Genomic DNA, 22,467 nt, shown 5'->3' on the forward strand with positions numbered 1-22,467 from the left:
TCGGTACGGAGGGTCTTTTTGCCCCCTTTGCGTGGTTTTTAGGGTTTTGTGTTGACCGCAAAGTTACCTTTCCTATCCTCGCTCTGTTCAGAAAGTCGGGCCTCACTTTGCTAAATCTATTTCATCTCTACGTTTGTCTTTTCATCTTAACTCACAGTCATTATATGTGGGGGGCTGCCTTTTCCTTTGGGGTATTTCTCTGAGGCAAGGTAGGCTTATTTTCTATCTTCAGGCTAGCTAGTTTCTCAGGCTGTGCCGAGTTGCATAGGGAGCGTTAGGCGCAATCCACGGCTGCCTCTAGTGTTTGTTTGAGAGGATCAGGGATTGCGGTCAAGAGTTCCCACGTCTCAGAGCTCGTTCTATGTTTTTGGGTTATTGTCAGATCACTGTATGTGCTCTGACCTCTATGTCCACTGTGGTACTGAATTGCCTAGTCATAACACTAGTCTCTCTCAGAACAAAGAACCTCATGTCTTTTATTATAATGATATATTGGGCCACCGATTTGGGCTAGAAAAATAAGCAGTACATATTGCTAACTTCCATCGGTAGATCTGTCAACCACTGTAAGCGCAAAATATAGATACAAAAAGCAGAAATAGCTAATCTTAGCCAGAAGCATTCTTGTACTTGCTCCTCTATCAATAGTAACTAACCTAATACAGATTAGTGGACAAATCCATATAGCTACCGACAAAATGAGTACCAAATACCCACAGACCACTATATCACAATACAGTAAAATCAATAAAGTTTATTGAAAACGAATTTTTTTAAAAAAATATACATAACACCATGTGAGTTTTATCAAAGAGAATCAGTCAGAAATTCCATGAGCAGCGGAAATACCGCATCCAACCATGTAATGCTAAGCATTAAGATACATTGAAATCTATATTAGTATTACTCTCATTTAAATATAAGATCCCCCAAAAAAACATCCTTTAAGGTAATTTCAGCGTCTATTATTCCCGGATGATGAGAATTCAATATATAGAATGAGTGGATTCATGCTTACCCATAGTCAGTGCACCGCTGCCCCGGAACGCCCCGACGCGCGTTTCGCCCGTGCTTTTTCAAGGGGAGTGTGTTCCTGCCCCCACCTTACCTCATTAAATACCCCTTGAATAGTAACACCAGCCAGTAGGATACTCGCATGCCGAGACGCTGCCGCCAGATTCCCAGCTGCATCAACTCCGGTACTCATTTCCGGCGCGCGCTAGAGGAAATCCCTCTCTGACGTCACATTGCGCGCACCGGAAGTAGATTGAGACCTTCGGTGACACAGGGAAAAGAGGCGAGCGACTGCGCATGCGCATACCGGCGCCATATTCAAGGAGCCCTTAAGGGAGATGCCATGTTTGTGTGCCCTGTGCGAAAAAGAAAGTGCGCCTGCGCATAGCGGCGCCATTCTTAAGGAGTCCATAGTATAACGCCGTCTCCCAATACCCTCGAAAGCGGAAGAAGAAAATTGTCCATCTATCTATACCGCACCGAGCAGGCTTTACCCAGAATACTAAGGCCAGCTGTAAGTAGCACACAAAGAAAAACCCCCTCCTACCCTATTCTACCCCAGAACCCAGTCCGTATACAGAAATGGTACAAGAAGGATATCAATATATATTCTCTCATCATCCGCATAATAAGAACAAACTCAAAATAAACTATAATACAAAATAAACATTCGTAAAGAATATGTATGTGCCATGAACAATAGTGCATAAAAACATACCACATTATACAACATGTAAATACAGATTAACCGTTTCAGGAAAACCCGAAACGGTAAATAAATAATAACTCAATCCCCAGGAGATCCCTAAAGAGAGGACCATATAATAACTATGGACCTCCTCCTCTAAGAATCCATATGTGTTATTAAATACTACACCTATGACATATCCCATGTTTCATCTATGTAGAACATACAATTAATATTAATATACACAAAAACAATAACAATAAAACAATAGTGAACATATACAATTCAATTACCACATGTAAATACACAAACATAAATAATAAATCACCATAAATATGAACATTATTTCGTTTATTTGTTGTTTTCCTCTATATTCCTGCTCTCAATATGCGGTCCTTCTTCTCATGTATTCAACCGGGCCATATTCATCATCTATGTATAAAAGGTCCGAAAGAAAACAGACTCTCCAAGATGTAGAAAATAGGCGAGGGGGGAGGGGGAAAGTCACAAATAATTCTTCTTTAAGATGAAGATCAATCACCAAAACCTCACATTCAAGCAAGAGATGATCCTACTACTAAAAATGAATAAACAAAGAAGAAAAATTAAAAACACACATAGAAAAAGTTAAAAAACAGGGATTACAAAAATGGTACAAAACTAATTTTTTCGTTGAGTCCATCAGGGGACATAGTGCCCAATTCGACAATCCACTTGGATTCCGTTTGGGCCAAAATCTGTTTAATATTTCCTCCTCTAGTGCCACAGTGGATCCTATCAATTCCCCTGACCCTAAATCCTCTCGGATCAGACTGATGATATAATTTAAAATGTTTCGGTATTGTTTTCAGCAATGATAGGTCATCCACCTCTTCTGCCGCAATGATGTCACGCACGTGTTCTCTGGTCCTAATACGCAGCTCACGTGATGTCAATCCAACGTAAGCCTTGTTGCAGGGACAGACGGCATGGTATATGACATACGTTGTACTACAAGAGATATAGCTGGTGACCACAAAGGAACGAGTCCCATCTACTGAGGAAAAGGAATTGCCTCTAATTATATTCCCCCTCTTACATGCCAAACAATCTCCGCACGGAAAGCATCCACATCTCTGTTTGCCGGCACCAAAAGGATTTTTAATTTTGGCCGTATAATGACTCCTGACCAGGTGATCCCTTAGATTCCTGCTACGTCTAGCAGTCATCAAGGGAACAGGTGAAATTTCTTTCTGTAATACCGGGTCAGTCATCAATACCGGCCAATGTTTGTTAAGAATCTGTCTGATTGAATGCCAACGGCAATTAAAGGTAGAGATAAATCTGGTTTTAAGATTGGTATCTTTATCTTTTCTAGTTGCAACAAGAAGTTTCTCTCTCGGGGTGCTCTTTGCTCTATAGTAGCCATGTCCAATCATTTTCTTACTATAGCCCCTATCTAAAAATCTCTCCTTCAGATCCTGGGCCTGTGATTCGAACCTGTCTACAGTGGAGCAAGTACGCTTTATTCTTAAGTATTGACCGATGGGAATTGCTTTCTTTGTTGAATGTGTATGTGAAGATGCCGCATGCAACACAGAATTTACTGACGTCTCTTTCCGAAAGATGTCAGTTTGAATGGTACCATCTAGATCTACGGAGATTGAGATATCTAGGAAGTCTATCACTCTCTTTTCAATTCTATGAGTAAGTTTAATGTTGTAAGGATTCTGATTCAGTCCACCAATGAATCTTTCGAAATCCAACTTGGATCCATTCCAAAAAATCAAGAGATCGTCTATGTACCGGAGCCAGCACTGCACATGGTCGGCGGCACACGCACCGTCACAATGCACAACCTCCCTCTCCCAAAATCCGAGAAAAAGGTTGGCATACGACGGCGCGCATGCCGCACCCATGGCAGTGCCGCGCTCCTGCAAATAGAAACGATCTCTGAAAGTAAAAAAATTATGTCTTAAAACAAAATCCAACAACTCCAAAATTAACTCAATTAAAAGATGGTCCAAATTACTCATTTCAAGAAAAAAACGCGCAGCCTTAATTCCATCATCATGGCCAATAGATGTGTAGAGGGACTCTACGTCTGCGGTCACCAGCCATACATCAGGTTCCAACGTAATGCCATCTATCCTCACCAGGACGTCCGAAGAGTCCCTGACATAGGAGGGTAGAGTTTCTACAAGTGGCTTCAGGTAAAAATCAATAAATCTACACACCGGATCACATAGCCCCCCTATGCCAGAGACTATCGGACGTCCGGGTGGGTCCACAGGATCTTTGTGAATTTTAGGGAGCAAGTATAATGTTGGAATTTTAGGACATCTAACTATTAATCCATCCAAGATTTTTTTGGGGATAATACCCATTTCGAAGGCCTGCTGTAAGATACCATGTAATTCATCAGTAAATTCCCGTAGTGGACTGTTAGGGAGCTTTGAGTAATTATCCTTATTTCTTAGTTGTCTGTATACTTCATGTTCGTACAGATCAACTGGCCAGATCACCACATTCCCTCCCTTGTCGGCCGCCTTAATCACCACATCGTCCAAAGACTTGAGTTCTTTAAGAGCCCGTCTTTGAACTGCATTTAAGTTATCATGTTTAATATGTCGTGGTATCTCTTTAAAGTCTTTCATGACGAGTTTACAGAAAATCTCTACTTGAGGGCAGACCGACAAGGGAGGATAGGTTAGTGATCTAGGCAGGATAGAGGTGGGAAAATTACCCACCGTAATTGGTCCCTGTTCTTCCAAAAGCTCCTCCAAGATGTTAAGAGTCTCCTGTTCTGTAATGTTAGTAGCCTCAGTAGCCTGTCCCTGTCGATGATGTAGTTTTTTTAAGACCAGTTTGCGGCAGAAGAGGTGGAGGTCCTTCACAGCTGAAAAATAGTTAAAGCCATTAGTTGGAGAGAATGTAAGGCCAAATTTCAAAACTTCCACCTGTGCATCAGTAAGTCTATGGGAAGAGAGATTTATTACCTCCAGGTTACCATTTCTGGTTTTCCTAGTGGACTGTCGTTGTGGGGAGATCATCCTCTTTTTGTTGTTATGAGGTTTAGTTTTATTCCTCTTAGTATCCTTGGGGAATCCTGAGTTACCAATGTCTTCCAACCTGGACTCAGAGACACTCGGTCTTGATTCATCCACTGACGTGTAGGAGGATACGGATGTAGATCGTGATCTATTCATTGGCCTCTTTCTACTAATTTTGTTTCTCCATCTATAGACAGTTTGATTCTGTGAGTCCAAAGAATCTCTTTGAAATTTTCTAGATTTGATGTTACAAATCTCAGTTTCCCATTTCTGGAAACTCTGTTCCAGATCTTTATTTATGTCCTCCAACTTTTTGTCCGATAATTCTTTTTTAAGTTCCCCTTGAACTCCCTCAATGTCTTTTTCAATTTCTTTTAATTTGCTGTCATCCAATTGAATCAAAAGCTCCATAAAACCCTTTGAACACTCCCCAGCTATTCTTTCCCATTTAGTTTTTATAGTCTCATCCTCTACCAAAAAAGACGGAAAAATCTGGACCCGAAGTCCCCGTGGAATCAACCCTTTAATTAAATATTTCTGAAGAAAGGCCTTATTCCACCAGACCCTTGTACGTCTGTGGAGAAGGTCCTTTAGTTTACCGATTTGTTCTTTAGTGTCCCTGTTGTCTAAAAACAAACTTGAATCCTCTTTGAAAACCTCATTGAGTTTTGTAAGCCACGCCTGATCACGTGCTCTGAAATCCATCTGCTTTGGATCAAAAGCTGTGAATGACACAGTAACAAATAGATCAAAATATAGATACAAAAAGCAGAAATAGCTAATCTTAGCCAGAAGCATTCTTGTACTTGCTCCTCTATCAATAGTAACTAACCTAATACAGATTAGTGGACAAATCCATATAGCTACCGACAAAATGAGTACCAAATACCCACAGACCACTATATCACAATACAGTAAAATCAATAAAGTTTATTGAAAACAAATTTTTTTAAAAAATATACATAACACCATGTGAGTTTTATCAAAGAGAATCAGTCAGAAATTCCATGAGCAGCGGAAATACCGCATCCAACCATGTAATGCTAAGCATTAAGATACATTGAAATCTATATTAGTATTACTCTCATTTAAATATAAGATCCCCCCAAAAAATGTCCACTGTGGTACTGAATTGCCTAGTCATAACACTAGTCTCTCTCAGAACAAAGAACCTCATGTCTTTTATTATAATGATATATTGGGCCACCGATTTGGGCTAGAAAAATAAGCAGTACATATTGCTAACTTCCATCGGTAGATCTGTCAACCACTGTAAGCGCTAGCAGCTAAACACATCGAATACAAAGTGCGGATTTCTCATGAACTGTGTAGAACAACTAGGACAAATTTGGTATCACTAGAAAGCCAATTTTAAAATAAGATGAATGATTGGTGTGCTGTGATTCTGCCAGGTTCTTAAACTAAGATATGAGAATTATAAGTATTGTTGGTAAAATCTGTAACTTTGAGGAGAGGGGAGGGTGAGGTTAAACCAGCCCCTTTAGTGATGTCACAAGCCTGCAGATATAAGTGACTGCACTTAACCCAGCCTTCAGTCTTGCCTTAGGAGCTGTTTCAGCAGGTCTTGTCTCATGAATTGGGACATTTGGGGCTCCGCCCACCAGCATGGTTTGCCTGAAATTATCTGAGCACATGTAAGTGTTAATTTCTCGTTTAATCCCTGTTTATTTTGTAATTGCTGTACATACTTTAAATTGTATCATATTGCAACATCTTTCTATATCTTTTATAAACACTGCCTAATCTTTTTTATGGAGTAAAGGTTATAATATTTACTAGTTTTGTTCCCTTGCTCTAAAACGTACCTTAAGTCTTCTGAAGTAATTGCGCTACTAATTTGAGTTGGCTCGAACCCCTCTCTGTGAGAAATCTGAGCTGGTGGCAGCAAAGTGTGTTCTGGGCTAGGCAGGTGAGCTGGCAGTGACGGAATGAGGTTCTATAAGCTATTGCATGGCTGTGACCTGAGCATTTATAATTCTCTAAAGGTACCCTAAGTAATCCGACCTAAGCCATTGCTACTGATTGGGTTGTCTCCTGACCCGTTATTAATCATAAGTAATAGGAGCTGGTGGCAGTGAAGCGTTCTGAGCTTGTTGGGCAAAGCTGGCAGTGATGGAAAGGGTTTTATAAGTGGATTTCCCGCCTGTCATTGGAAATAGGTACAACGCCCTCACTGCAGAGTGCCCAATAAGCTCAGAACGCTTCACTGCCATCAGCTCCTATTGCTTATGATTAATTACGGGTCAGGAGACAACCCAATCAGTAGTAATGGCTTAGGTTGGATGACTTGTGGTACATTTAGAGCAATGAAAAGGACACTAGTAAATATTATAGCTTTTACTCCAAAAAGATTAGACAGTGTTTACAAAAACGATATTATAAGATGAGACAATTATAGTATGTACAATTACAAATAAAAAGGGATTAAAGTTGAGAAAACGCTTACAGTTATCTCATATCATGGCTGCCATGCGGTGTGGAGGGAAGGGAGTGACATCCCAATGCATCAGGCTGGTTGCAGAGCCTCCGGTAGAAGGCTTCCTGGGTGTCACGGATCCCACCGTTGTGTCACCAATTTGTCACGTACCCGCTCTCAGCACGCGACTTGGGGTTGCGCCTACAAGGGTTAATAAATCTCCCCTCTCTGTCTAGCATTCAACCTCTGTCCTATGCTGTAATGGGAGCATAAATCACACACCGACCCAGGCCACACACCTGCTCATACACGCTGCCACCACTCACATAACACACGGGCGATGATTCCCGGAACTATTACTACTACTGTCCACCACTCATAAGGGTCACACATCTTAGGCTATGGATTCTTTAAAACATACAGGATTCATCTTGTTTAAGTTTTATGCTTTAATACAAAAAAGGTACAGTGCTTACAGTAAAGAAAAAGGTATAAAAATATGGTAATAAAAAGACACAAATATGCAAAACCGTTATAAAAATAAACAGAAGAAAACTTACAGAAATGTCTAACTTTGTAGTCTGCTTTCTGCTCCCTGAGGGCAGGAGAAATATGGAATGGAACACATCAGCTTTCCAGGCTGCCCCTACATGTGAACACCTTTATATACGTACAAGCCTAATTTATAGAGTTACTCTGGAGGTCAAGTTTCTAGACCAGTGGTCCCCAACTCCAGGCCTCGAGGGCCGCAAACAGTGCAGGTTTTCAGGATTTCCTTAGTATTGCACAGGGGTTGGAATCATCACCTGTGCAGATGATCACATTACCACCGATGCAATACTAAAGAAATCCTGAAAACCTGCACTGTTGGCGGCCCTCGAGGCCTGGAGTTGGGGACCCCTGTTCTAGACCATCCTCTCATGTTAATATTATAATTGTTTGTTTTTGATTGGACCACAGCTGCTCCCCCAATGAATATATTATTTCCTCTGAGATTCCCTGTGTAAAAGTTTGTCACAGATAGATACTGTCAGAGTGTAATTGACATCTCTCTTCAAAGAGCTAGAAGGTGTGAAAAGCTTGGAGACAGACTGCCTTCCCAAGATACATATGTTGTGACCCCCTGTGAGATCTGCAATCTCAGGACAGATGTTAAGCTACTGCTGGTCACACAATATATCTATACATATTTCACTACTCTGGGCAAAGACTGCCCTCTCGTCCCACCTCTGAGTTTTATACCTGTGCCCAAAACCAAGGCACTCCCCCCTGTGCAGACCTCATTGGATGGCTGAATACTCCCCTTTTTGAAAGTTATGAAATCCTGCTATTAACCATATCTCCTGGGGAGAAGCCCATAGAAGGAAGACAAAATTATCATTTTTCTCACCATGAAATGGATGTTCGTTCAAGTCTAAACCCGATTTGGCTATGTGCCTCGGGTAAGCAGTAATCCACTACTTGAATTCTGCTGGTCCCTGAGCTTAAAAAATTCACTGGAGAATGGTTCTGCCTGTGCCCATTCAAAAGGGTAAGTTTCATGTTTGTATGGCTCTTCAGCGCCGTTATATTTTGATCCTAAATCAATCCTGTACTAGGACAAAGGAAACACGTGTTTCAGAACTTTTTACTTTCAGTTTCCCCACCTGCAAGCAGGAGGGAGTGAGGGAATCACACACACACATTCCTGAGGGAGGGGGGAAGGAGTATAGGATCACACACATTACTGAGGGGGGGGGGGGAGGAGTATAGGATCACACACACACATTCCTGAGGGAGGGGGAGAAGGAGTATAGGATCACACACACACATTCCTGAGGGAGGGGGGAAGGAGTATAGGATCACACACACACATTCCTGAGGGAGGGGGAGAAGGAGTATAGGATCACACACACACATTCCTGAGGGAGGGGGAGAAGGAGTATAGGATCACACACACACACATTCCTGAGGGAGGGGGGAAGGAGTATAGGATCACACACACACATTCCTGAGGGAGGGGGGAAAGAGTATAGGATTACATACGCAGGCAAAGAGAGAGAGAAGGACAGGTTGTGAGGGGGAATCAAAGCTGCAGCTTGTGTCTGATAAGAAGTTAAGTCATATTTTCTGATAATGGTGTCAGGCGCATGTGGCGTTACCAGGTGAGGAGCACAAAGACCAGTGTGTCCTGCCTACAGTCAGGCATGGTGGTGGAGTGGATTGGGGCGGCATGAGTGCGGTCAGCAGTGGGTGGCTACAGGTCACTGAGGAAACCATGATGCCAACATGTACTGTGACATCCTGAAGCAGATCACGTTCCCTTTCTTCTCAAAATAGGACCCCATGATAATGACCCCAAACCCCTCCAAGACCACCACTGCCTTGTAAAGAAATTGAGGATAAAGGTGCTGGACTGGCCGAGCATGTCTCCAGACCTATGCCCTATGTATAACACAAAATCCCATATAGATATCAATGAGACCAAGAAGAGTTCCCACAATATGGTATAAAATAATTTTTTATTATAAATAAATATAAAAACAGAACAGTTGATAAATCCTAAGAAATACCGTATAAAGGGACGCCACAAAACAAAATGAGTATAGGTATATATATATGTATATAATACAGCAACCATCTGCAAATACTTGCTAGTGGTTGACACAAAGATCCTATGTCGAAGAAATGCTGACACTATACCAACTCAAAGTTTATAGAAGATGGGCAACATATATGGATTGATACCCAGGATCCTTAAACATAAGGGCCCTAACAAAATGTTTAGCCTCCCCAGATTATATATACATGCCGCAACAATGGGCCAATATGCAGGGCATAGCCGCCTCAATAAATCCTGGGGGATAAAGTAAGAACCGGGTACACATTACCTGCCACAGAGCTTCACCCAGGCATCCCTTCACCCCTGACGCGCGTTTCGCCGCCAGCTTCTTCCGCCCCCGGAAATAATGGTGGCCACACAAAATATTCACACTTTGGGCACAATTTGGCCGTTTTCACTGTGGGGTGTACTCACTTTTGTTGCCAGCGGATCACACATTGATGGCTGTGCTGAGTTATTTCCACACGAGCCGTACACGACCACTGTGCATTATATCCACCAGATCTTCAGTGTTGTCCCAGGAATAGAGACAATGCGATATTTACATAAATCTCAGGGGTGTACTCACTTTTGTGAGATACTCTATAACAGGGCAGGTTGATGGGATTGTTAGTGATGAGGAGTGTGCGCTGTGACTGAAAATGTAGCTGTGTATGAGCTGAACGCCGGACAACTGCAGGAATCTGGGTGCACCCCAAAAAGATAAATCTAATATGGTCCAAAAAAAAAGAAAAAAAGGTGGCGCTCACTGTCCGGTAACACAGTCCTCTATTTAACCCATAACGTTGGTACAGCGGGAGAGGAGCGGAAACCTGTGGACGGCGGCTGTTCGCGCTGACAGCGGGTCCTGTGCTGGCAGGAAATGACGAGGTCCCCGATTTATAGGGAATACCTCCCACACCTGAGTGAAGAACCACAAGTCACTGCTCCCAGCAAAACTGCTGTACCCATGTTATAGGTTAAATAAAGGACTGTTTTACCGGACGGTGAGTGCCACCTTTTTTCTTTTTTTGGACTCATGGGATTGTTAACTCTGTCCTCTCCTGAATGGCCTTGAGGACTCCCTTCTAATAGGCCCCCAAAACTGGAGATGACCACCAGATGTGCGACATTGTGCACCCCACGCCAGCACAGATCAGAGACGTGTGGAGACCATGTGTGCAGATGATTGGGGTCCGGACACGGTCATGGTTATAGCGGATGTGTAAGACACTGACCCCTAACATAGAGGGAGCGCCAACAGTACTTCTCCTGAGACCACCTGGATGCTCCTGGGGAGACTCTCAGGTTATCAGTTATTGGCATCATTGGTCCACAGGGGTCAATCAGAATACCTCTGATCTCAATCTGCGCATGCACCGCCCCCACTGTTCATGGAGAATGGGCGCACAGCTACCATTCGTGGTCATTCATGGTGAGGGGGTGCTGCAGACGAGCATGGAGGCTTTTCTGCTGATAATCTTCTATGACTCCTTCAGGGATTCCTGTCTGATCTGCTTAAGAAGGCAAATCGACCCTTCGATGAAAAGAAACTCCATGAATACACCCAAACTATAGTGAGTATACCACGACCCGACCATGATGAATACACCCAAACTATAGGGAGTATACCCCGACCATGATGAATACACCCAAACTATAGGGAGTATACCACGACCATGATGAGTACACCCAAACTATAGGGAGTATACCACGACCATGATGAGTACACCCAAACTATAGGGAGTATACCCCGACCATGATGAGTACACCCAATCTATAGCGAGTATACCCCGACCATGATGAGTACACCCAAACTATAGGGAGTATACCCCGACCATGATGAATACACCCAAACTATAGGGAGTATACCACGACCATGATGAGTACACCCAATCTATAGCGAGTATACCCCGACCATGATGAATACACCCAAACTATAGGGAGTATACCATGACCATGATGAGTACACCCAAACTATAGTGAGTATACCTCGACCCGACCATGATGAATACACCCAAACTATAGTGAGTATACCACGACCATGATGAGTACACCCAAACTATAGTGAGTATACCTCGACCCGACCATGATGAATACACCCAAACTATAGTGAGTATACCACGACCATGATGAGTACACCCAATCTATAGGGAGTATACCCCGACCATGATGAGTACACCCAATCTATAGCGAGTATACCCCGACCATGATGAGTACACCCAATCTATAGCGAGTATACCCCGACCATGATGAGTACACCCAATCTATAGCGAGTATACCCCGACCATGATGAGTACACCCAAACCATAGCGAGTATACCCCGACCATGATGAGTACATCCAATCTATAGCGAGTATACCCCGACCATGATGAGTACACCCAATCTATAGCGAGTATACCCCGACCATGATGAGTACACCCAATCTATAGCGAGTATACCCCGACCATGATGAGTACACCCAAACTATAGTGAGTATACCCCGACCATGATGAATACACCCAAACTATAGCGAGTATACCACGACCATGATGAGTACACCCAAACTATAGCGAGTATACCCCGACCATGATGAATACACCCAAACTATAGCGAGTATACCCCGACCATGATGAGTACACCCAAACTATAGCGAGTATACCACGACCATGATGAGTACACCCAAACTATAGCGAGTATACCACGACCATGATGAGTACACCCAAACTATAGCGAGTATACCACGACCATGATGAGTACACCCAAACTATAGCGAGTATACCACGACCATGATGAATACACCCAAACTATAGCGAGTATACCCCGACCATGATGAGTACACCCAATCTATAGCGAGTATACCCCGACCATGATGAATACACCCAAACTATAGTGAGTATATCCTGACCATGATGAGTACACCCAAACTATAGTGAGTATACCCCAACCATGATGAGTACACCCAATCTATAGCGAGTATACCCAGACCATGATGAGTACATCCAATCTATAGCGAGTATACCACGACCATGATGAATACACCCAAACTATAGCGAGTATACCCCGACCATGATGAGTACACCCAATCTATAGCGAGTATACCCCGACCATGATGAATACACCCAAACTATAGTGAGTATATCCTGACCATGATGAGTACACCCAAACTATAGTGAGTATACCCCAACCATGATGAGTACACCCAATCTATAGCGAGTATACCCCGACCATGATGAGTACATCCAATCTATAGCGAGTATACCACGACCATGATGAGTACACCCAAACTATAGCGAGTATACCCTGACCATGATGCGTACACCCAAACTATAGCGAGTATACCACGACCATGATGAGTACACCCAATCTATAGCGAGTATACCCCGACCATGATGAGTATACCCCGACCATGATGAGTACATCCAATCTATAGCGAGTATACCACGACCATGATGAGTACACCCAAACTATAGCGAGTATACCCCGACCATGATGCGTACACCCAAACTATAGTGAGTATACCCCGACCATGATGAGTACACCCAATCTATAGCGAGTATACCCCGACCATGATGAGTACACCCAAACTATAGCGAGTATACCCCGACCATGATGAGTACACCCAAACTATAGCGAGTATACCGCGACCATGATGAGTACACCCAAACTATAGCGAGTATACCCCGACCATGATGAATACACCCAAACTATAGCGAGTATACCCCGACCATGATGAATACACCCAAACTATAGCGAGTATACCCTGACCATGATGAGTACACCCAAACTATAATGAGTATACCCCGACCATGATGAGTACACCCAAACTATAGCGAGTATACCCCGACCATGATGAGTACACCCAATCTATAGCGAGTATACCCTGACATGATGAATACACCCAAACTATAGCGAGTATACCACGACCATGATGAGTACATCCAATCTATAGCGAGTATACCCCGACCATGATGAGTACACCCAAACTATAGCGAGTATACCGCGACCATGATGAATACACCCAAACTATAGCGAGTATACCACGACCATGATGAGTACACCCAAACTATAGGGAGTATACCACGACCATGATGAGTACACCCAAACTATAGGGAGTATACCCCGACCATGATGAATACACCCAAAATATAGGGAGTATACCACGACCATGATGAGTACACCCAATCTATAGCGAGTATACCCCGACCATGATGAATACACCCAAACTATAGGGAGTATACCATGACCATGATGAGTACACCCAAACTATAGTGAGTATACCTCGACCCGACCATGATGAATACACCCAAACTATAGTGAGTATACCACGACCATGATGAGTACACCCAAACTATAGTGAGTATACCTCGACCCGACCATGATGAATACACCCAAACTATAGCGAGTATACCGCGACCATGATGAATACACCCAAACTATAGCGAGTATACCACGACCATGATGAGTACACCCAAACTATAGGGAGTATACCACGACCATGATGAGTACACCCAATCTATAGGGAGTATACCCCGACCATGATGAATACACCCAAAATATAGGGAGTATACCACGACCATGATGAGTACACCCAATCTATAGCGAGTATACCCCGACCATGATGAATACACCCAAACTATAGGGAGTATACCATGACCATGATGAGTACACCCAAACTATAGTGAGTATACCTCGACCCGACCATGATGAATACACCCAAACTATAGTGAGTATACCACGACCATGATGAGTACACCCAAACTATAGTGAGTATACCTCGACCCGACCATGATGAATACACCCAAACTATAGTGAGTATACCACGACCATGATGAGTACACCCAATCTATAGGGAGTATACCCCGACCATGATGAGTACACCCAATCTATAGCGAGTATACCCCGACCATGATGAGTACACCCAATCTATAGCGAGTATACCCCGACCATGATGAGTACACCCAATCTATAGCGAGTATACCCCGACCATGATGAGTACACCCAAACCATAGCGAGTATACCCCGACCATGATGAGTACATCCAATCTATAGCGAGTATACCCCGACCATGATGAGTACACCCAATCTATAGCGAGTATACCCCGACCATGATGAGTACACCCAATCTATAGTGAGTATACCCCGACCATGATGAGTACACCCAAACTATAGCGAGTATACCCCGACCATGATGAATACACCCAAACTATAGCGAGTATACCCCGACCATGATGAGTACACCCAAACTATAGCGAGTATACCACGACCATGATGAGTACACCCAAACTATAGCGAGTATACCACGACCATGATGAGTACACCCAAACTATAGCGAGTATACCACGACCATGATGAGTACACCCAAACTATAGCGAGTATACCACGACCATGATGAATACACCCAAACTATAGCGAGTATACCCCGACCATGATGAGTACACCCAATCTATAGCGAGTATACCCCGACCATGATGAATACACCCAAACTATAGTGAGTATATCCTGACCATGATGAGTACACCCAAACTATAGTGAGTATACCCCAACCATGATGAGTACACCCAATCTATAGCGAGTATACCCAGACCATGATGAGTACATCCAATCTATAGCGAGTATACCACGACCATGATGAATACACCCAAACTATAGCGAGTATACCCCGACCATGATGAGTACACCCAATCTATAGCGAGTATACCCCGACCATGATGAATACACCCAAACTATAGTGAGTATATCCTGACCATGATGAGTACACCCAAACTATAGTGAGTATACCCCAACCATGATGAGTACACCCAATCTATAGCGAGTATACCCCGACCATGATGAGTACATCCAATCTATAGCGAGTATACCACGACCATGATGAGTACACCCAAACTATAGCGAGTATACCCTGACCATGATGCGTACACCCAAACTATAGCGAGTATACCACGACCATGATGAGTACACCCAATCTATAGCGAGTATACCCCGACCATGATGAGTATACCCCGACCATGATGAGTACATCCAATCTATAGCGAGTATACCACGACCATGATGAGTACACCCAAACTATAGCGAGTATACCCCGACCATGATGCGTACACCCAAACTATAGTGAGTATACCCCGACCATGATGAGTACACCCAATCTATAGCGAGTATACCCCGACCATGATGAGTACACCCAAACTATAGCGAGTATACCCCGACCATGATGAGTACACCCAAACTATAGCGAGTATACCGCGACCATGATGAGTACACCCAAACTATAGCGAGTATACCCCGACCATGATGAATACACCCAAACTATAGCGAGTATACCCCGACCATGATGAATACACCCAAACTATAGCGAGTATACCCTGACCATGATGAGTACACCCAAACTATAATGAGTATACCCCGACCATGATGAGTACACCCAAACTATAGCGAGTATACCCCGACCATGATGAGTACACCCAAACTATAGCGAGTATACCCTGACCATGATGAATACACCCAAACTATAGCGAGTATACCCTGACCATGATGAGTACACCCAAACTATAATGAGTATACCCCGACCATGATGAGTACACCCAAACTATAGCGAGTATACCCCGACCATGATGAGTACACCCAATCTATAGCGAGTATACCCTGACCATGATGAATACACCCAAACTATAGCGAGTATACCACGACCATGATGAGTACATCCAATCTATAGCGAGTATACCCCGACCATGATGAGTACACCCAAACTATAGCGAGTATACCGCGACCATGATGAATACACCCAAACTATAGCGAGTATACCACGACCATGATGAGTACACCCAAACTATAGTGAGTAGACCCCGACAATGATGAGTACACCCAAACTATAGTGAGTATACCGCGACCATGATGAATACACCCAAACTATAGTGAGTATACCGCGACCATGATGAGTACACCCAAACTATAGCGAGTATACCCCGACCATGATGAGTACACCCAAACTATAGCGAGTATACCGCGACCATGATGAGTACACCCAAACTATAGCGAGTATACCCCGACCATGATGAATACACCCAAACTATAGCGAGTATACCCCGACCATGATGAATACACCCAAACTATAGCGAGTATACCCCGACCATGATGAGTACACCCAAACTATAGCGAGTATACCCCGACCATGATGAGTACACCCAATCTATAGCGAGTATACCCTGACCATGATGAATACACCCAAACTATAGCGAGTATACCACGACCATGATGAGTACATCCAATCTATAGCGAGTATACCCCGACCATGATGAGTACACCCAAACTATAGCGAGTATACCGCGACCATGATGAATACACCCAAACTATAGCGAGTATACCACGACCATGATGAGTACACCCAAACTATAGTGAGTATACCCCGACCATGATGAGTACACCCAAACTATAGTGAGTATACCGCGACCATGATGAATACACCCAAACTATAGTGAGTATACCGCGACCATGATGAGTACACCCAAACTATAGCGAGTATACCCCGACCATGATGAGTACATCCAATCTATAGCGAGTATACCACGACCATGATGAGTACACCCAATCTATAGCGAGTATACCCCGACCATGATGAGTACACCCAAACTATAGCGAGTATACCCCGACCATGATGAGTACACCCAAACTATAGTGAGTATATCACGACCATGATGAGTACACCCAAACTATAGCGAGTATACCACGACCATGATGAGTACACCCAAACTATAGCGAGTATACCACGACCATGATGAGTACACCCAATCTATAGCGAGTATACCCCGACCATGATGAGTACACCCAAACTATAGCGAGTATACCCCGACCATGATGAGTACACCCAATCTATAGCGAGTATACCACGACCATGATGAGTACACCCAAACTATAGTGAGTATACCCCGACCATGATGAGTACACCCAAACTATAGCGAGTATACCCCGACCATGATGAGTACACCCAATCTATAGCGAGTATACCACGACCATGATGAGTACACCCAAACTATAGTGAGTATACCCCGACCATGATGAGTACACCCAAACTATAGCGAGTATACCCCGACCATGATGAGTACACCCAATCTATAGTGAGTATACCCCGATCGCAGCGAGTACACTATCATTGCGAGTACATCCCGTCCATAGTGAGCAGACCCCTAGCATAGTGAGTACACCCCTCCATTGTGGAGTGCAGGGAGAGTACAGAGTGGATGCGGGGAGGTCCATGTGCACATTGTGCGGTTGGTGGCCGGTGCTCACACTCTAATGTCGTGTTTTGCAGCTCCGCATGTTTGATCTGAATGGGGACGGGAAGCTCTGCCTGTCGGAGATGTCCAGGTAACGGGAGGCCGGGATCACACGCTCGTAATTGTGAGCGCCCCCTGCAGAGCTGCCCACATTGGGGGTAGGATGTGGGAGGATCCATCTCTTGCCCCGCCCATTTTAAAGTGACAGTGCTGATAAGTAGGTTTCTGTGCGCTGACCATTATCTCCTGTATTACAGGCTGCTTCCTGTGCAGGAGAATTTCCTACTGAAATTTCAGGTATGGAAGATCCCTCATGTCCCAGGGGTCACGGCGACATATGCCATGACAACTGCTGGGGGCAGTAGAGAGCAGCGCCTACAGCTCTCTGTGTGTTTGGAGGCTGTACCGTCTGCAGGGTCCGGACATTGTGACTCTTCCCGGGGAGGGGTCTCCCCTAACTGTGGGGGTCTACCGGGAGGTCACATGCACTGAACTCTTGTCCTTTCGTCTCTCAGGGAATGAAGCTGAGCGGCCAGGAATTCAATACCATATTCAGCTTCTACGACAAGGTGAGGACATGGCCAGCGGGGCAGAGTGGGCGGGGACAGCAGGGGTGGAGGAGGCGGGGACAGTGGGGCAGAGTGGGCGGGGACAGCAGGGGTGGAGGAGGCGGGGCAGAGGGGGCGGTGCCAGCAGGGCAGGGGTGGAGGAGGCGGGGACAGCAGGGCAGAGTGGGCGGGGACAGCAAGGCAGGGGTGGAGGAGGTGGGGACAGCGGGGCAGAGGGGGCGGGGACAGCAAGGCAGGGGTGGAGGAGGTGGGGACAGCGGGGCAGAGGGGGTGGGGACAGCAAGGCAGGGGTGGAGGAGGTGGGGACAGCGGGGCAGAGTGGGCGGGGACAGCAGGGCAGGGGTGGAGTTGGCGGGCAGAGTGGGCGGGGACAGCAAGGCAGGGGTGGAGGAGGCGGGGGAAGAGTGGGCGGGGACAGTAAGGCAGGGGTGGAGGAGGTGGGGGCAGAGTGGGTGGGGACAGCAAGACAGGGGTGGAGGAGGAGGTGGAGGCAGAGGGGGCGGCGACAGCAAGGCAGGGGTGGAGGAGGCGGGGGCAGAGGGGGCGGTGCCAGCAGGGCAGGGGTGAAGGAGGCGGGGACAGCAGGGCAGAGTGGGTGGGGACAGCAGGGCAGGGGTGGAGGAGGCGGGGACAGCGGGGCAGAGGGATCGGTGCCAGCAGGGCAGGGGTGAAGGAGGCGGGGACAGCAGGGCAGAGTGGGCGGGGACAGCAGGGCAGGGTTGGAGGAGGCGGGACAGCGGGGCAGAGGGGGCGGTGCCAGCAAGGCAGGGGTGAAGGAGGCGGGGACAGAAGGGCAGAGTGGGCGGGGACAGCAAGGCAGGGGTGGAGGAGGCGGGGACAGCGGGGAAGAGGGGGCGGTGCCAGCAGAGCAGGGGTGGAGGAGGCGGGGACAGCAGGGCAGAGTGGGCGGGGACAGCAAGGCAGGGGTGGAGGAGGCGGGGACAGCAGGGCAGAGTGGGCGGGGACAGCAAGGCAGGGGTGGAGGAGGTGGGGACAGCGGGGCAGAGGGGGCGGTGCCAGCAGAGCAGGGGGTAAGAGGCCATGTCTGACGTCCGGCTCTTGTTGCAGGATGGGAGCGGGTACATAGATGAGCACGAGCTGGACGCATTACTGAAGGATTTTTTTGAAAAGAACAAAAAGGTGAGAGATGATGATCTGCGGATGATGGATGATGGATGGATGATGATGGAGAGAAGGATATTTTACCCCCAAGGGGAATGATGTGATTGTGGTTACCCCAGGGGAGTGTAGAGGAGAAGGGACAGCAGGGTCGCTGTGCGGGGATGATGAGGGTCCTTGTGTGATGATGATGGGGGTCCCTGTGTGATGATGATGTGGGTCCCTGTGTGATGATGATGTGGGTCGCTGTGTGGGGATGATGAGGGTCCCTGTGTGATGATGATGGGGGTCCCTGTGTGATGATGATGATGGGGGTCCCTGTGTGATGATGATGGGGGTCGCTGTGCGGGGATGATGAGGGTCCCTGTGTGATGATGATGGGGGTCCCTGTGTGATGATGATGGGGGTCCCTGTGTGATGATGATGGGGGTCGCTGTGTGATAATGATGAGGGTCCCTGTGTGATGATGATGAGGGTCCCTGTGTGATGATGATGAGAGTTGTTGTGTGCTGATGATGGGGGTCCCTGTGTGATGATGATGATGATGGGGGTCCCTGTGTGATGATGATGGGGGTCGCTGTGTGATGATGATGGGGGTCGCTGTGTGATGATGATGAGGGGGGTCCCTGTGTGATGATGGGGGTCCCTGTGTGATGATGGGGGTCCCTGTATGATGATGGGGGTCCCTGTGTGATGATGATGATGGGGGTCCCTGTGTGATGAAGATGGGGGTCCCTGTGTGATGATGATGGGGGTCCCTGTGTGATGATGATGGGGGTCCCTGTGTGATGATGATGGGGGTCGCTGTGTGGGGATGATGAGGGTCCCTGTGTGCTGATGATGGGGGTCCCTGTGTGATGATGATGAGGGGGGTCCCTGTGTGATGATGATGGGGGTCCCTGTGTGCTGATGATGGGGGTCCCTGTGTGATGATGATGGGGTCCCTGTGTGATGATGATGGGGGTCCCTGTGATGATGATGGGGGGTCCCTGTGTGATGATGATGGGGGTCCCTGTGTGATGATGATGATGGGGGTCCCTGTGTGATGATGATGGGGGTCCCTGTGTGATGATGATGGGGGTCCCTGTGTGCTGATGATGGGGGTCCCTGTGTGATGATGATGGGGTCCCTGTGTGATGATGATGGGGGTCCCTGTGATGATGATGGGGGGTCCCTGTGTGATGATGATGGGGGTCCCTGTGTGATGATGATGATGGGGGTCCCTGTGTGATGATGATGGGGGTCCCTGTGTGATGATGATGGGGGTCGCTGTGTGGGGATGATGGGGTCCCTGTGTGCTGATGATGGGGGTCCCTGTGTGCTGATGATGAGGGTCCCTGTGTGATGATGATGGGGGTCTCTATGTGATGTTGATGGGGGTCCCTGTGTGCTGATGATGGGGGTCTCTATGTGATGTTGATGGGGGTCCCTGTGTGATGATGATGAGGGTCGCTGTGTGATGATGATGGCGTCCCTGTGTGATGAAGATGGGGGTCCCTGTGTGATGATGATGGGGGTCGCTGTGTGATGATGATGGGGGTCCCTGTGTGATGATGATGGGGGTCGCTGTGTGATGATGATGGGGGTCCCTGTGTGATGATGATGGGGTCCCTGTGTGATGATGATGGGGGTCCCTGTGTGATGATAATGAGGGTCCCTGTGTGATGATGATGGGGGTCCCTGTGTGATGATGATGGGGTCCCTGTGTGATGATGATGATGGGGTCCCTGTGTGCTGATGATGGGGGTCTCTATGTGATGTTGATGGGGGTCCCTGTGTGATGATGATGAGGGTCCCTGTGTGATGATGATGGGGGTCCCTGTGTGATGATAATGAGGGTCCCTGTGTGCTGATGATGGGGGTCGCTGTGCTGATGATGATGGGGGTCCCTGTGTGATGATGATGGGGGTCCCTGTGTGATGATGATGGGGGTCGCTGTGTGATGATGATGGGGGTCCCTGTGTGATGTTGATGGGGGTCCCTGTGTGATGTTGATGGGGGTCCCTGTGTGATGTTGATGGGGGTCCCTGTGTGATGATGATGGGGGTCCCTGTGTGATGATGATGGGGGTCCCTGTGTGATGATGGGGGTCCCTGTGTGATGATGATGGGGGTCGCTGTGTGATGATGATGGGGGTCCCTGTGCTGATGATGATGGGGGTCCCTGTGTGATGATGATGGGGGTCCCTGTGTGATAATGATGGGGGTCCCTGTGTGATGATGATGAGGGTCCCTGTGTGATGATGATGGGGGTCTCTATGTGATGTTGATGGGGGTCCCTGTGTGCTGATGATGGGGGTCTCTATGTGATGTTGATGGGGGTCCCTGTGTGATGATGATGATGGGGGTCCCTGTGTGATGTTGATGGGGGTCCCTGTGTGATGATGGGCGTCCCTGTGTGATGATAATGAGGGTCCCTGTGTGCTGATGATGGGGGTCGCTGTGTGATGATGATGGGGGTCGCTGTGTGATGATGATGAGGGGGGTCCCTGTGTGATGATGGGGGTCCCTGTGTGATGATGGGGGTCCCTGTGTGATGATGGGGGTCCCTGTGTGATGATGATGATGGGGGTCCCTGTGTGATGAAGATGGGGGTCCCTGTGTGATGATGATGGGGGTCCCTGTGTGATGATGATGGGGGTCCCTGTGTGATGATGATGGGGGTCGCTGTGTGGGGATGATGAGGGTCCCTGTGTGCTGATGATGGGGGTCCCTGTGTGATGATGATGAGGGGGGTCCCTGTGTGATGATGATGGGGGTCCCTGTGTGCTGATGATG

The 22,467-nt window shown here is 46.8% G+C and overlaps 1 protein-coding gene across 1 annotated transcript in view; it reads left to right on the forward strand.

The window, feature by feature from the left end:
- Nucleotides 1–22,467, forward strand: part of CALB2 (calbindin 2) — an 80,912-nt gene that overhangs the window by 40,182 nt on the left and 18,263 nt on the right. The window contains exons 6-10 of the mRNA XM_069739549.1: nucleotides 11,252–11,329; nucleotides 18,038–18,093; nucleotides 18,260–18,299; nucleotides 18,518–18,571; nucleotides 19,640–19,711. Coding sequence (XP_069595650.1) covers nucleotides 11,252–11,329; nucleotides 18,038–18,093; nucleotides 18,260–18,299; nucleotides 18,518–18,571; nucleotides 19,640–19,711 — 300 coding nt within the window. The remainder of the gene's footprint in view (nucleotides 1–11,251; nucleotides 11,330–18,037; nucleotides 18,094–18,259; nucleotides 18,300–18,517; nucleotides 18,572–19,639; nucleotides 19,712–22,467) is intronic.

The sequence above is a fragment of the Ranitomeya imitator genome, chromosome 9 (genome assembly GCF_032444005.1).
Source record: "Ranitomeya imitator isolate aRanImi1 chromosome 9, aRanImi1.pri, whole genome shotgun sequence".
NCBI lineage: Eukaryota > Metazoa > Chordata > Amphibia > Anura > Dendrobatidae > Ranitomeya > Ranitomeya imitator.